This window comes from Poecilia formosa, unplaced genomic scaffold (genome assembly GCF_000485575.1).
Source record: "Poecilia formosa unplaced genomic scaffold, Poecilia_formosa-5.1.2 Scaffold18, whole genome shotgun sequence".
Taxonomy (NCBI): domain Eukaryota; kingdom Metazoa; phylum Chordata; class Actinopteri; order Cyprinodontiformes; family Poeciliidae; genus Poecilia; species Poecilia formosa.
This window is the reverse complement of record NW_006799957.1, coordinates 611,106-627,289: the sequence shown is the minus strand read 5'-3', so window position 1 is coordinate 627,289 and position 16,184 is coordinate 611,106. Positions and strand designations below refer to the sequence as shown.

General features: G+C 38.4%; 2 protein-coding genes across 11 annotated transcripts in view; one reads left to right on the top strand and one right to left on the bottom strand.

The window, feature by feature from the left end:
• Positions 1–235: 235 nt before the first annotated feature.
• ncoa5 (nuclear receptor coactivator 5) lies at positions 236–12,404 on the top strand. 7 transcript variants are annotated; one of them, XM_016668862.1, is made up of 12 exons: positions 237–364; positions 1,352–1,406; positions 2,948–3,217; positions 3,397–3,504; positions 5,127–5,190; positions 6,640–6,843; positions 6,918–7,039; positions 7,303–7,435; positions 7,577–7,779; positions 7,882–8,086; positions 8,856–8,947; positions 9,104–12,404. In XM_016668862.1, the coding sequence occupies exons 3-12, from the start codon at positions 3,049–3,051 to the stop codon at positions 9,646–9,648; spliced, it is 1,845 nt and encodes a 614-aa protein (XP_016524348.1). In that variant the 5' UTR covers positions 237–364; positions 1,352–1,406; positions 2,948–3,048; the 3' UTR covers positions 9,649–12,404. The 7 variants fall into 7 exon arrangements, with proteins under 7 accessions (XP_016524351.1, XP_016524352.1, XP_016524348.1 ...); XM_016668865.1 differs by having other exon boundaries at positions 236–364; positions 1,352–3,217; positions 6,921–7,039; XM_016668866.1 differs by having other exon boundaries at positions 236–364; positions 1,352–3,217; positions 7,306–7,435; positions 7,580–7,779.
• The window catches only part of slc12a5a (solute carrier family 12 member 5a), a 158,527-nt gene continuing 154,475 nt past the window's right edge, over positions 12,133–16,184 (bottom strand). For all 4 annotated transcript variants that reach the window (XM_016668857.1, XM_016668858.1, XM_007546867.2 and 1 more), the window contains exon 26: positions 12,133–16,041. In XM_016668857.1, the coding sequence (XP_016524343.1) occupies positions 15,950–16,041 (92 nt within the window). In that variant the 3' untranslated portion in view covers positions 12,133–15,949. The remainder of the gene's footprint in view (positions 16,042–16,184) is intronic.

Sequence of the window (16,184 nt, the reverse complement as noted above, 5' to 3'; positions counted from 1 at the left end):
ACAGCTTTCAAACGGAATCCCTTAAAAGCCAAAAATCCTTAAATAGACCCTTTTTTTTTACATTTCACAAATTGAATAAAGGCTTCACAGATGATAAGGCTACATACATTTTATGAATATAAACAACTTTTAAAATTCAATTACTTTTAGATTTTTAACTACGTGTTCAATGTAGCTCAGGTCAGAGCTTTTCAATGCAACGAAATAACCTTTAATCAAACGCCACTCTTGTACGATCACATCGGCAGCTGTGAATCGGATGCCAACTTCAGCGTCGTTTGTGTTCTTCCTTCCAGGAACGACCACAGGCAGCACTTTTCCGTGGGGTACAGCGACCTAAACGGAGAAAAGACAAACGGCGAAGGTAATTTGAATGCTGTTTATGCCCTGAATAAAATAATAACAAGTACATTGAGTCGGTATTTGATAAATGTCAGCGAACAGGGGGTCTGGTGTTAGCATTTCATTGTTGCTGTTGTTAAGTAGCTAACATACATTGCTAACCTGGTTACGTGAAGCAAACCTTAATCTATCTGGAAACAACGGAAGTTTGCACATGTGAAAGGAATTTTAAAAAACTGAAAATGATTGGCTTTGTTGTTGTAAAGTATTCTGTTAAACTCTGTTCTATCGAAAGTATCACGCCATTTGCAAACTAAGTGACCGCCGAGCGACGGAATTAAGTCCATATCAAAGCTAAGCTACAGAGCTAACTTAACGTCGCTTTTTTTTTTACATGCTTGTTACCAGCAATATAACACAATTAGCCACCTGAACACTTATTTATTAAAGTCTACACCTATTAAAAAACACTTAAAGTCTACACCTTTCGCATCTGTCGGTGTGCACATATTTAATAGCTGCAAAATTATTGATGTCTTGTCATTGAAAAACACTTCATTTACGGTTTACGATTTTGGAGTTTTTCTTTTCAAACTCATTAATTGGGCCTATAGTTTACACGATTATATAGTTTTTTTAGTAGTTGTCTGTAATGTTATAAGTAGCATTAAGTATTTTTGTTTCATGCCACGTTGTTTTATGTCCAAAATTCAGAACGAAAGCGTAGCCTTTTCAGCGGTGTCCAATCAGGTGAACAGATAAGCATTTTTAAAGAATTGGAGCACTGTCTCAACTTTCATTGGCTAAGCCACTTTAATGTCAAGCATAACATTTTCTTGTTAAACAGGATGTAACTGACAAATATGTTGCCTATTTAACAGGTAGAGTTTCACGTTTGTGTCAAATACATTGCAATGTTTGTTTTGTGTTTATTATCAGTTCTTTGTAAAGTTGTTATTGACAACAAAAACATTTGAAATGACATTTTTTTTCTTTATCTTGGATCTAGACATTTGGATCTTCAAACTAGATGATCACTGAATCCGTCCTGGTTCAACTTAAAGGTATGCAAGGGACTGGGCCCCAACAAAAACACCCTGAAAAAAACATTTCAACTTACTATATCGTGCTGCTGTGATGAACCACTAAACCCAAAAGCATGTTTGTTTGTTTGTTTTTTCTTTAACTGGAGAACTATTTTCAGATTTGACTGAGTATCTTTCTTATGGAGTTTGAGGAACATTCTTTAATTTTACATTCAAATTTTGAATATTTCAATCGGTCATCAGCCTGTCATTTAATTTTTATGAATCCCTATTTTCTTCTGCAACAGCCGCACAATTTCAAGAGAAGAGGACATTTTGAACAAGCATTTCATTTCATTTTTACAAAACCCAATCGTCTTGTCTGAACTCAATAAGAGGTTGAACAATCAATTTACTTTTGGGTTGGGAAGACGATTACTCAAAGTGTCGTGTTTGTATTTTTTTTCCTAGCAATTACAACACATAAAATTTGACCACTGTAAACCACTTACATAAAAAAGTTGTACTGCAAAAGTTTCTCTCAAAATTATAGCGGAAGCTTAATGTCATGGAGGAATTTTTTTTTTTTTTTTGTTAAATGTCATAATTCAAATACACCAGCAGTACTTGTAGTTAACGTATGCTCGTTTCCACTGTGGTTATAGAATGGGTTGGTGCATGGACTCTTGTCCTCCAGACAATGGTGTGTTGTGTGAGGCCTGCAGCTCTACCTTACCATACCATCATCCTATGAACCTAGAAATGAAGGGGGCCAGGAATGGTATGGTTCTGGTTGGTTGTAAGGTCCAGTTTTATAATGGAAATGGACAACGTACCACACCAACCCGCATTATACCGCTCAGTGGAAACGGGTCATTAATAGACAACCAATTCTTTTTGCATTTTCATAACAAGCTAATTTACTTATTTGAAAGTAAATGCTCAAGATCAGATTAATGAAAAACTCTATTCAGTTTTGTATTTGATAAAATAATGTGAGCATTTAATAATTTTGGTTTGACCTTAATTGGTCTGCCAATCAAAGGAGGTTAAATTATTAGAATTTTGATGAAAGTCTAATGGTGGTGCTTTAATATTTTTGGCATTCATGACCCGTTAAAGATTTGCTTTAATCTGCTGTCCCACAATTGCGTTTATTTTTTTTTGTCCGTGTTCAGAAAAAGCAAAGTTCTCTAATGTTTCTGGAGAGCTTTTGCGTATTTCTTTAGGCAGATTCTTTTTGAAGTCGGTCTCTTCAGCGATTTAATTGAAGACTTGCGTTGTTCGACCCGCATTTGTCGTTCACTAGTTTTCACCACCAGCTTGTCGGCCACGTTTCAATGCAAGTGCTGTTTCATTTTAGTTTGCGCAAAAGAAACAAAATGCAAAAAAAATATATATATATATATGAAAACTGCCATGAACTTACTGCATAAATGTTCATTTAAAAATTCTTCTAAACTTTGAAACTATCCGCATTTCAGTTTGCTTTGTTGTGAATTTGATCTTCAATTTTTCATCCACAAAACCCATTTTGTTATGGAACTTGATCTCTCTTCTTACTCACTGACATGTTTCAGGATTGACGACAGTTTAAAGACAATTGTTTGCAATCAAACCGAACCTGTTCGAGCTTTTGAGGCGCACGAAGACAGAAAAGGATAAACCTCAAGATCTAGGCATGTCTCGCAGAAGAAGCCGCAGCCCATCACCAGGGCGATATTCACGCACCTGCAGCAGTAACGATCCAAGGGATTTGGAGAGAAGGATTTTTGTTGGGAATTTGCCAACTTCTGACATGACAAACAAGGATTTGGAAGACCTTTTCTCTCCATACGGGAAGATAGTCGGTTAGTAAACCTACAAGCGTTCCCTCGCCAGTTGTTACATGTGACGGATAATATCCGAAAAGCTGCCGCTGAACTTTATAGCTGTTTAAAATATTTTGAATATGCCTTTAACTTAAACATTATTACTTGGTGGATGGTGGACAGACAATTTTGTGCCACTTAAAATATTCCTCTTCCAGGCGTGTCCTTGTTTCGAGGTTATGGATTTGTTCAATTTGAGCGCCTTGAGGAGGCTGAAGCTGCAAGAGCAGCTCAAAAGGGCCGAATATATAAAGGGTACAAACTAGGTAAGCCTTAACTGCCAAACATTTGAATAAATGGTCTCAATAAGATTTTGTTATATTTTACAAATTCTAAAACTTTTGATGGGCTCACTTCTTCAAAATTCTCCATATTAAAAATCAGACATGTATGCTAATATTTAAAACATTTGAGACCAAATGCAACATTTTGCATGTAAATCTTACTTTAAAATGATATTGTCTATATGAATTAAAAGACCACTGTTTTTAAATCAAATTACAGGTACAGGGTTTGCCAATACTAAGAGCAGGCTAAACTCAAAACTTTTAAACATTTGATGAACAGTTTTCTCTCTGGCAACAACCACAGTATTGTTATACTGATGTTTTTTAAATATTTCTTCAAAGTTCCAACCCAACTTACCTTAATTTTTTTTTTCATGAATCAGTTATTGGGGTTGGTGAGTTTACAAAGCTGATCCTCTGTAATTAAGACTGAGAAGTATTTGTAAACTACAGTCAAAAGGACAAGTCTCTTTTATTTCAACATATTCGGTTTGGGACACGAACTTTTTAAAGTCCTAGTTTTCTGACACATTGAGGATTTTTTTGAGTTTGTGTAGAAAACTACAATAGTTTTCAAAAAGTAGTTCCTATTTAACATCGTTCTATAGAGCATGTTTAAACAAATGTTGCATTTGATCTTTGTTGCATACTTTTTTAATATGCAGAACAAACAATTTAATGTTTAGTAATACCATTCATAGATTTGTGTTTAAAGGATACAATTATATTAATGGCTGATATGTAGATTATAGACTATCTTCATATAAGTTTTATTCAGTGGAAGGCACCGCTAGCTAAGAGGTTAGTTGCTCTACCTCATAAAAGTTAGCTTCCCTAAAGCACTGCATCAACATGGCATTTAGTTAATGCGAAAGTTAAGTTATATCTGCCTTTTAAAGATCCTCAAGCTCCAATTTCATTTCCACATTATAATTTCCATGTTCTATAATTATTATAGATCATGAATTTATGTGATTATCTTGTTCTCTGTTCATGTTTTGTTTCTGTATGATTCTTGATTAAAATAGTTATTGGGTGGGGGAAAAAAAGAATGTGAGATCATCAAAAGTCACTGCTGCATGTACAGTCTTCATTTAGATGTTGAACTTTATTCAGCTTATAAAACAAAAAAGGATTTATGTGGGAAAATTTTATGAGGGGGAAGCTAAGTACGCTATATGTTTTTATAGTTAACAAAAGCGCTAAACAAAAAAACTAGCTCTGCTATTAGCAAATTAGCAAAAGTGTGCCTACCACTGTTTATTAAAAAGTATTTTGCCAATATTTTCTATCAAATTAAGTTCATCAGATGGAATTCATTTCTTTATTTATTTCTTTTTTTTTAAATACCAGCTTATATCTGAATTCCCAAGTGGAAGTAGCTTGGGCGGAGACGAGAGAACCTTTCATCCAACAGATTTGGCGTCTCGGTTTTCTGTGCTTTGAACGTTCGTCCATTTTGCGTTTTCCAATTTGGATCCTCTCCCTAAGTTTTCATTTGGATCGGAAAAGGAATGATGCGGCCTCTCATTTTGCGTGAACAGCATTAGCTGGTCTACATGTCACTGTTGTGTTCAACGTTTGGATTCATTTATTTTCAGATGTAAATATGGCAGTGGAGCGACGGCAAGCTAAACCTCTATCCCAGCAGAGCCCTCCTCGAAGGTAAAGTAACGTGAAACGAGTGTGAAGAACTACCATCGCCTCTCTATCGGTAAAGAGCGTATGTAACATTTTCATCACCTGTAATTTCTCCCAAGGGTTGAATTCAACGTTAAGGGAGCTATCTCACATTTGGATGAGTTCGAAGTGGTTTGTTGACATGTCAACATTTTACACAAAACTAACTTTTGTTGATGAGTTGAAATAAAGAACAGAGACACACATCTGGTGTAATTTAAAGTGTCCTTGTCTCAAAGATTCTTATATTGCTCTCAGTGGAAGTGTTCTTTGTGTGATTTTTGTCAAATTCTTGCGCCTAGATTTCTGTCCTACATCTGTAAGTAGGGTTTGCGTTGCTCAAGTCTCTTTTAAACACTCCTTGAAAACTCTTTAAAAACTTTGACATTTCCGACTTTTTAACATTTAAAGACATTTGTCCTATTGATCTTTGAAGAACATGACTACATCAACGTTCATTTGCTTTCTTGCACCTGTGAACAAGAAGCCATCTTAAGGATTCAGAAAATAAAACAAAATAAAGACAACTTTGTCACCCTTGCCTCTATCTCCAGTATGAGATTCTCAACTCCTAACAATGAGTCGAAACACCGCAGCGTCATGGTATCAACACAAAACTTTAAAATTACCGCTTTGTTTTAAGTAAATGCAATCACTTCAACGTATGTCTGAAACTGCTGCAAGTGGATGGCAGTCTTACTTTCCACATGAAGTCTCTGCGTGACTATTGCGACTGGAAATATTTCACAACAGTAGGAGGAAAAATCTCAGAACCTTCTTTCAGCCGTCTGACTGTCAGTGCACAGCAGGAGTTGGAGCATCTCAAAGGATTTGTATTGGAAAGCTATGACGGGCAGAAAAATGGTTGTGGTTTTGAAACCGGTCGTGGTTTTGTCTCTATCTCAACTGCTTTATATCTCAACTGTAATCTCAATTTACCTTTATATCTTTCGTCCACTAAAACACAATCACTTTGGATTGAACGGTATTTCAATAAAGCGTGTTGCGATGTGCTGAAGTTCTGCGTTTTTGGTTTGGTATCGAAGGAATCGTTAAGAAATGGAAAGACTCCACGCATTGCATTTAAGCTGTTTTTGCTCTCACTTTCAGTTATAACTCGAAGTGTCTTTATAAAAATGAGTTTTGGTTTGAAAAACTAATCCAAGTGCAAATTAAAAATATGTTATCCGAAAGGTGAGAAGAAAATGTTCTAAAATCTTCCAAGTAAAGTGATGCTTTTTAATAAAAATGAACCAGAAATCTGAAGTTAATATTTGTGTTTTTGTTTTTTTTGTGACTGCATCACTTGAGATCTTAAAATCTTAAAATCCAAGCCTGTTTAATATGAATTAAAATTGCCGCCAACAGCATTATCTGCTCTTCCACTTCACACTCTTGAGTTTTTCTAGCTCTAATTCTTGGTCTCTCTCTCAGGCCCATCTATGGCAAGGAGGGCCGGCCTCGCTCGCGTTCACCTATTTATGGCCGTGACGCAAGAGAACCTCGGGAGAGCCGTGAGGGAAGAGACTCTGCTAGGGAACCCCGGCCAGGTAGCCACTCTCGTGACCCTGATTTCCGGTACCGCTCGGGGAGCAGAGACAAGGAGGCCAGGGGCGAACCTCGGGACCCTGCTTACAGGTGACTGTTGACCCTTAGCTGCAAGCTGGTAAATCCATTATGATGTTGCTTCACCTTGTAATCTTTCATTTCAGCAGAGAAGATTATGACCGATACTACCGCAGCGGCAGTGGGATAGAGGACTATTACAGGAGAAAGGATGAACCCTACAGAGACCCGTACTTGGATCCCTGGAATGGACGTCGTGAGCCTGGAGGTTAGTAATACAATGCTCATAATATCAGCAGGTTCCACAGCTTCGTTCTCTTTGATGTTTTTACTGATGGTTTCCATTTGTTGACTCCATTTTCATTTAAAGCACTAATTCACAGAAAAAAAAGGTTGTGTTTACTTTTACTGTAGTTGTACAGTCTTTTTTTTTAAAGGTAGCTGTGTTGATAAAATCCAGAGGCTTTTGTCTAAAACGTCACTGGATTTGATTTGGCGTTTAATACCATCATCCCACTTTTTGCCAATCAGTAGAAGATCGCGCTCGACCAGAAGAGCGCCGTCGGAATGAACTGTATCGACAGTACTACGAAGAACTCCAGCGGCGCTACGACGCAGACCGCCCTGTTGACTGCTCTGTGATTGTTGTAAACAAGGCGCAGAAGTAAGTTCACACTCTGTCCTTTACAGCATCAAGAATTAATCGCCTTTCTGGAAATCTTTAACCTTATCTTGGATATTTTCATTTCATATTGCTCTTGTTTTTGTGTGTGTTTTTGTGCATCTCTTGCTTCTAAAACAACTGTAGGGAGTATGCAGAGACAGTCGGGCGAAAGGTCCGTGACTTGGGAATGGTTGTGGATCTGATCTTCCTGAACACGGAAGTTTCTCTCACCCAGGCTCTGGAGGACGTAGGCAGAGCCCGAACTCCCTTCGCCATCATCATCACTCAGCAGCATCAGGTGCACCGATCTTGCACTGTCAACATCCTGTTTGGTACACCTCAAGGTAATTTAAGTCAGCCGTGAGAATCTATTGGTTCGGTAAGCCTCAAAAGGAGCCCTTCAGTGAATCATACCTTTCATTCTTGCATGTATTTTACTTGACCAGAACATCGAAACATGCCAATGCAAGATGCAATGTTGCTGGTAGCCCACAACTATGACACCTACAAAGTGGAAAACCGAGAAAAAGAACGGGAGGAAATCGCGAGAAAGGCTGCCAAGATGGCGGATGATGTGTTACTCCGGGAGCCTGACAGAGAGAGCCATCCCATTTCAGTGCTCACCAGCATCACGCTGCTGGCGGAGAACAGGTATCGAATAATATACACTCAAACTTTAAAAGATGTACTGAAATTAAAATTGTGGCTTCTAATGCTGCAATCTCACAGCAGGTCTAGATTTTTATTTATTTTTTTTAACATTCATACTACTGAATGATACAACCAGACTTCTATGTGAACAGTTCATGACCCCAAAGTAGCTCGCATTCACAGAATAACATAGATGCAGCAGCACAGTGTTTTGGGGAAGTAATGATGGATGTCGCCGCTGATGATGGATTCATTTTAAAGTTGTAGATTAGTGGGAGCCGAGAGTATCGTCACAAGATCACAATGAGAAGAAAAAAGTTAGAAATAGAAATGGCCTTTAGTGGAGTGTTGCCTGCAACTTCTGCAGAGAAGTTTGTTTGGATACATATGCTGAACTATGAGTGGTGGGATCGAGATGTGGTGCGCTTAAATAGCTGCTCCATTAACCAAGTCTTACCAGTTTGTATACAGAAGCAGTGTTGGTACTGGCCTCTGGTCTCACAGCACCTCAGTTCACCAAATCTATAGCTCTGACTACAATGTCTAAAAAACACTGCATATATATGTAACCTATAGGATCTGTATCTGATTTAGTAACACACATGGAAGTAGCAGTAGAGCGTGAAAAGATCAGAATGGGGTTGTTCAGATTTCAGTGAAAAAATCAAATATGGGTCACATGAGGCAAGAAACATTGGGCTGGAGTTGCTTTGCCTGCTGTGTGAACGTAGTCCAAGAACGAGGTTTTTATTGGATGTTTTTCATCTAGGTTTTTAACCCCAGAGGAACTGGACAGCCTCATTGCATACATGAAGGATAAAAGAACTCGTCTTGTAAGAACCTCTGAAGATCCTCTGGCAGGTAACCACCTCATTTAAGGACTGCTTCAAATCACTACCAGTTGATAGTTTTAAAATGATATGCATTCTTTCATGCTAAACGCATAAACAGTAAATGATGTGCATTCTTTCATGCTAAACGCATAATAAACAGTAAATCTGAATTGTCAACCTTCAGCTCCTGCAGCGCAGCATCGTGATGTGGTACCATCAGCTGCAGGACTCACTCCATCTACACTCAGCATCGCCCAGCCAAGTCACCTGTCGACCAGTTCCAGCGCCTCGGCAAACCCGAGTCACCAGCAGGAGCTGCAGGCTAAAATCCTCAGTCTGTTTAATAGCGGCTCCAGCCCCTTATCAGGATCCACTGCCGTTTCCCAGGGCGCCCCTCAGTCACACTCCTACGGCTCACTCGGTCCCTCACCCTCCCAAAATCCATCCCGTTCACCAATGCCAGGCATGGCTTCAGGTGGATCCCAGGGTTACGGCATGTCAATGTCCCGCTTACCCCCTGCGTCTACCGCTCAGAGACCCCCCGCTGCCACTTCAGGTATCAATTTTGACAACCCAAGCGTCCAGAAAGCTCTGGACACACTCATTCAGAGTGGGCCGTCTCTGAACAACCTGGTGGGCCCTGGGTCTGCTCCGCCGATGCCCCAGAGGTCAGCTCCCAATATGGGGCAGGGTCCCCCCCCAATGTCCATGTATCCTCGCCATTATTGAGACAAACGAGCGGTTAGAAGCCTTTACTGCAACTGTTTCTGTGATAGGTTTGTGTTAGAAGACCCTGGAGATGTTTTGTAAACGTTTTGATTTTCTCCTCAATTTTGTGCAGTTGAAATTTGGAAGGTTTCCCTGAATTACATAATGGTTTGTCTTTTCAGTTTGCCTGAAATGTTTTACAGAATCTTTTAACGCGTGTAACGAACAATAGAGCTATGAAGTACGTTTTACTTTGTGATAGAAATGGTTTGTTTTCAGCCCTGAGCTTGTTTTATAGTTTTCCATTGTGCTGGTCAATCTGTAGTTTTGTTTTTATTGTCAAAACAACACGATTAAAAACTGCAAACACACATTCTGTAGTAAAATGATATTGGTTTATTGCATTTTGTGCTGACAAATCTATAAAATGGAACAGGTATCGCCAGAAGCTAGAGAGATAAGCATTTGAAATATGGATAAAACAGCTTTTTCTTTTTTTATTTTAAATGTACCATGAGTCACAATAGAGAATAATACATCTTTTTTTTTTTAGTTTAGAATATTTAACTTACACTGACACAGAAATTAAACACCTCAACACTAACTGATTTTATTTACATGTAGTCCCTTCCCACCCATGCCCATTGACCACTCCTGCCCCCAGCAGTTACAAGTGCACGTGTACACACATACACACCCCCACAGAACTGAAAGGAACACACTACAGCGTTACCATTAGACTGAGGAGGGTGTTGAGGAAAATCATGAACAAGTCAAATTTTATATCTGTGAAACTAAACAGGTTTTGCGTGTATGCCGATTGAAAACAAATTCACATCCATTTTTCGTTTTCCAAGCATCCATACAAAATATTGTCAAGTCTGGATAGTGACAAGGTTCCTGTTGGGGAGAATCAAAGAAACAAATAAAATCCTTAAAACTTTCAGATACTAAAGGTCTGAATGTTTTGGGAAATGTGCATGTCATGGTAATTGTAATCAGTCTAAGGTAGGGCTGGCATAGATAATGGAAGCAGTTTGGGCCGTCTTCAAAAACATAGGCACAACCTAACTGCAAAGTGCCTGTACTGAAAGCTAATGCTGCGTTCCAGCTTTACTCGTAACTCGGAAATTTTGACTTCCCAGTCAGAAACATCAACTGGAACTCTGGATTTCCCACTGGGAATCTGGGAACTACTCCAACTATCCCTGGTTACAAATTATAAGGCGAACCTCGCATCAACAGTACTAAGATGGTTGAAACAGGTTAAGACATGGATTTAACAATGTGTCTAAAATCAGTGTCGCATGTGGTGCCTGCAACTCTAAACTGAATAAATTAAAAGTGATGCTTGCTTATGGGAAGTAAAGCTTGAAATGATGTTTGTAAGAGCTATTGTACACAATGTCTATGGGTGTCGCCATGATGAAATTCCGATTTAAATCAGAATTTACCTCGGGTCTGACATCAAATCCAGCTCCAAGTTCCTACTTCTCAGATAACTGGAACGCAGCCTTAAAACATTTTAGATCTGCCTACGCTCAGACACCTGTTCCCATTTCCATTTTTCTGTGCCAGTTATAACAAAGCACATTTCCCAAAATGTTACATAAATTTGGAGATCTTGTATCTAAACTGCAGTTGAGTCTGATTTTGGTCAGGCAGCAGACAAGCCACCCGTCAAGCAGCTTGTATTAAAATTTACCTCACATATTTGCACATTTTAAAGTGTTATTAGTTAAATATCAACAATTGCTACACATTTTCCAGAGACTGGAAAACACAATTTTCCCTTGTCTTATCCTTTTCACTGGAAAACACATTTTCATACTTAACCGAGAGAAACTTTAGCAATTGTTTTATTTTTTAATAAATGACACAACAAGAGAATCTCGTGGATAGATCTACCATTTGAAAAATAGGTTATAATAATATCCATCTTGGATACAACAATAGGCCAGTCCTAATGAAAGAGAAAAATATACTAGAAATCAAAGTTTCTGACTGATACAAACAGAATACTTGTATATCACAAACATCCAATATATTTTCAGCACACTTTGTTCAGGGTAGTTGCATGCATGCACTGAGTAACACAACATAACTGGAAGGTGGCTCTGCTTGGACAGCAGCTTGAGTTTTTCCTCGTCCGACTAGATGAGATTGAGTATAACGCAAAAGATATTTATGATCCTTTTTTTTGGATCAGACATGTCTGATGCCCCTGTGATCCACTGATGGGTGTGAGTATTAGCCATGTCCCTTCTCTGCAATGATCTGGGACTTGATTTTTTTTCCTCTTTGATAGTCCCTAACAGGACGACCTCCTCTTCCACCTGGCAACAGATGTGTTTCAGAGCCCTTAATATCCATTGAAAAATGGAGACTGGGTAGTGATCACCAGCAGGTGTTTTTTTTTTTTCTTCATGCTACAGTTGTGCAGGTGGTGAATATGATGTAAAGTTGTGGATCGGTAAAGCGGGGGAAGTAGTTACATGCTTTTTGTTTTTTTTTTAAGTCAACAATTAAAGTCCAAGCAGAGCCAGTACCAGAATTGGAAGCGCGAGTTTTATATTCTTTGATAATTTTTCAGAATTATACTGCAGTCACATTTAAAATACAATGCTGGGGTGGATTTTTGTGGCTGGGTTGGTGGATATCAGGGGTGTTGTGATGAAGAGGGAGGAGGGATTCTGGGAGGACTCACCTCACAGATTGAGTGACAAGCACAATAAATTTAACGGCTACTATTTTCTTTAAAATGAAATGTCTGAATTAAAAAAAACAACAACAAAAAAACAAATGTGTGCATGCTAAGACGTCCAATAAAATGCTGAACTTAGTGAGTCTGGATAGGAATAAATAATATCAGCCTGTAGTGCACTCTCTTGCCACCAGAGGTCACTCTGAGTTAGTCTGCAGAGCACATTCTCATAGAGCTTTCCAATGCCGCAGACATAGATGGCTCCCTAAGAGTAAACTGATCTGGTGTCTCAGCCACATTCAGGTTTAAAACCCAAAAGTCCTGCTGATAAAACTGGAATTATGACAGTGCCGGTGCTGATGTAAAGCAAGCAAACAAGCAAAATCTGAAAGGAAACCAAAGCAAAACCAATATTGTACATGATCTTACAAAACTCAGACTTTGTCCACAGTGATAGAACAGTGTACAATAAAAGACAACACTAGTATGTTACAGTGTTTCAGATTTAAGTGAAATATATTTACAAAAGTGAAATGACCCTTTCTAAGGCCCGTCGATTCGCAAACATAATCTCCTATTATGTTATGTAAAACTACTTGAGAGAGATTGAAATATAACAAGTAAAGTGAACCCATATTTTTTCCATCCTTTTTTCCCCTTCAAACAATTTTTTTTTCAAGGTTTGGCCAAACTGTGTTCTGAAAAATTATATAACTTCTTCAGAACACCAGGCCACTTTCACTCCGAGTGCTTCACCTTGAGTTAACATGTAAGTTAATCACTATAGAAAACCACTGAAACAAATATTGCCACATAGTACCATGCAAACAGCAATTATAAAACATTTAGAATTCCATAAATAAATTTCCAGTAAACCTCTCCAATAAACTTCAAATATCTTTTTGAATAAATTTAAAAGGCTCAGATGATGCAGGCGACGCTGTAGACGGTCCTAAAATAACTGGAAAACTGCGAGGAACTCCCTCTTTGTCCGTGACGGGCATGTAAAAGGAAATTCCTCATGACTTGGCACTCAATCTTTGAAGACTAGAAGAGGAGTGGTTTGTCTTTTTTTGTCTTTAAATAATATAGCAGGTGTCAAAAGTTTACAATTTATCAAATACATCAGAAATCCTTAAATTTAAACATTAAAACTCCAGTTCTTTTACCTTCAAGATGCCTCACTTGTCTGAGGGATAAAATATAATTATCATAAATAGAGCAGTGAGAAAGTCAGGGAAATGGTTTACTCTCACTTATGGAATATTGCATCAAGTTATTCATTGTAGTATTTCTATTAAAACAGAACCCTGTCCAGAGGTCACAGGCCAAACACGTACAGGTACAGCCTCGTGTTGTTAGATAACCACCAGCAGCACTGATATGTATGTCTATACCCTTTTTCACGTCGTCTTTAGAGTTGATTCATCTCTATTTACAGTACAAATAAATCTATAGATACTAGCAGCATTCACAACATATGATCAGACATTCAAGCAACACTCAAAACGTTAAATAACATTTTTAAATAGTTCTATAAGCTAATTTGTTTTGCTTCCCTATACTATGTATATATATATATTTTTATATATATATTTATATTTATATATACTATGTATATATACGAATTTATATTTATACTTCTACTACAAGTGCAAATGACTAAAAATAGTTTCTTTAAAGAAAAGAAACAGGAATAATAAAAGTAAAGTGACAGAAGTCCTTGGTCAGAGTGAGATGATTCTGGATCGTACGAGACTTACGAAATCTACATATACAAAATATTATGTGTAAAAAAATAAATAACATGATCACGTGAGTCCAGATTTGCAACTATTGCACATTCCTTCCAAAATGCACTTTTGTTCTTCAAATTTGCTCTCGAGTCGTTCAGATGTGGGGAAACATGTGGCTCAGATCTTCAATCTCGGGGATATAAAATCTGACTGGAGAATCTACTGCATAGAGTTCCTTCTTGTGGACAAAGTGAGTTTCGGAGCTACAGAAACCATTGTCCTCCATTCTTAGTCTCTTTATAAAACCCTATAAAGAAATAGCTAACAGATGTTCAGCATTTCTAGATTGATTTGATTGAGCAGGTTTTTTTTTCTTTTTTAACTATGACTGAACATTCAGTCTTTATTTATCTACAGGGCCACTTTCAAACTAGAGTATCTTTACTATTTTCACTTTTTTACAACACTTTGTCTCATATAGTGGAATTTAAAATAGTTTTCTTCACTATTTCTCTGAAAAATACTTTGATTTGGCACATTAATGTATAAGAATTTGGCAAAACAGATGATATATCTCTGACAATCAAAGTGACATAAATATTTCTCTAGATGAAAAAATAACATTTAGTGATTTTTTTTTTCCTTTAAAAGCATCAAAATCTCACTTGTCGCACAGTGGTGAAGAGTGCAGGTGCTTTTCCTAGCAATGACGTTTACCGCAGTAATGGGAGCCAATAAATAGATACAATAAAATAAATAAATAATTTTTTTTTAAAAACAGCATTTTTCAGTGTTCTTTCTGAGCGAAGGAGCCTTTTTCTCTCCACTTAGAAGCTTCTCAGTTGGTCACAAAATACTACACTCATACTGAACAACGCATCAGAGCTTGCACATTATTTACAGTGAATCACACAAGGGTTCGAGAGGTGCTGGCGACGATAACATCCTCCTCCAGGTGGGGGGGGCTTTGTAACTGTCTCCCCACTTTGCTGGGACCCCAGCCTTCTGCTAGGAGACTATATTCACAGTTTAATTATGTGTCAATCTCAACAAGCTAGCCTTGTACTTTTTTTTTTTTTGGCACAAACAGTGGCCACAAAGATAAAACAGCCACTTAGAAATGAGCAGAAATAAGTCTTGGGGGAGGAGGGGTAGAGAGGGAAAGAAAGTGGTGACAGTAACAGAACAAGTGGAGTAAAACCATACACAGCGGATGAAAATGTCATGCTAAAGAGTGAGCAGGTTAAAGATAAGACTGCAGAGTAGAGCCGCTTTTTAGTCTCCTGGATATAAGTGAGTTTCACAGTTCATACTTCCCCAGCTGTACTCTCCTCCGTCCTCCAGCTGGTGGTCCTGACTGCGGGCTTCAGAGTCCGTCATGAAAAAGGCTGCCGGAAGAGTCCAATCACCACAAGGGAACTCAAGAGATCTAATCCTACAATGATCTCATTTCAGCCAGATAACACTTGTGGCGATTAGAAGCCATGTCTGTCCCACTCTTGTGTTCAGAAAGACAAAAAAAATAAATAAAATAAAAACACAGAGATTAAAGCAGTAACAGACATATTCATGCAGGGGTTTTCACACTTCAGCGAAGAACCCGCACTCGCCAACACCTCATCCCAACCGAGTTAGAGTGGATTAAATGGAAATATGAATGCTTTCTTTTTCAGAGTTTTGCAGAGGGAAGGTTTTGGATTCATCTGTCTGTGGGTAGAGCAGAGGGAGAGGCGCTGAAGCTGAGTGGGGCTATTTGTTGGGTGTGAGAGCACTACAGCACAGAAATAAACAGGACCTCATAATGAAGCAATGCTGATGAAGAGGTGAGAGTACAGCTGGAACAGAGGAAGGGGAATGTAGAGGGGCCGGGGGTGCTGCTCTTTCAGGAATAGATAGTGATGACCTCACGGCCGCCTCCGCGAACCAGAAGGACCCGGTTTAGACCATCGGTGAGGACCTCAAGGAATTCCATGTCTGTTAGGTTAAAGCTAAAGAAACAACTGGAGGAAAATTTGCTTTTCAGTCGGGATCTTATGGAGTGTGGTTTTTGTGCTGTGGCCTGTTAGTGTATCTCATTCAAACTCTTTTGAAGGTTATTGTTTCACCCTCATGAAACA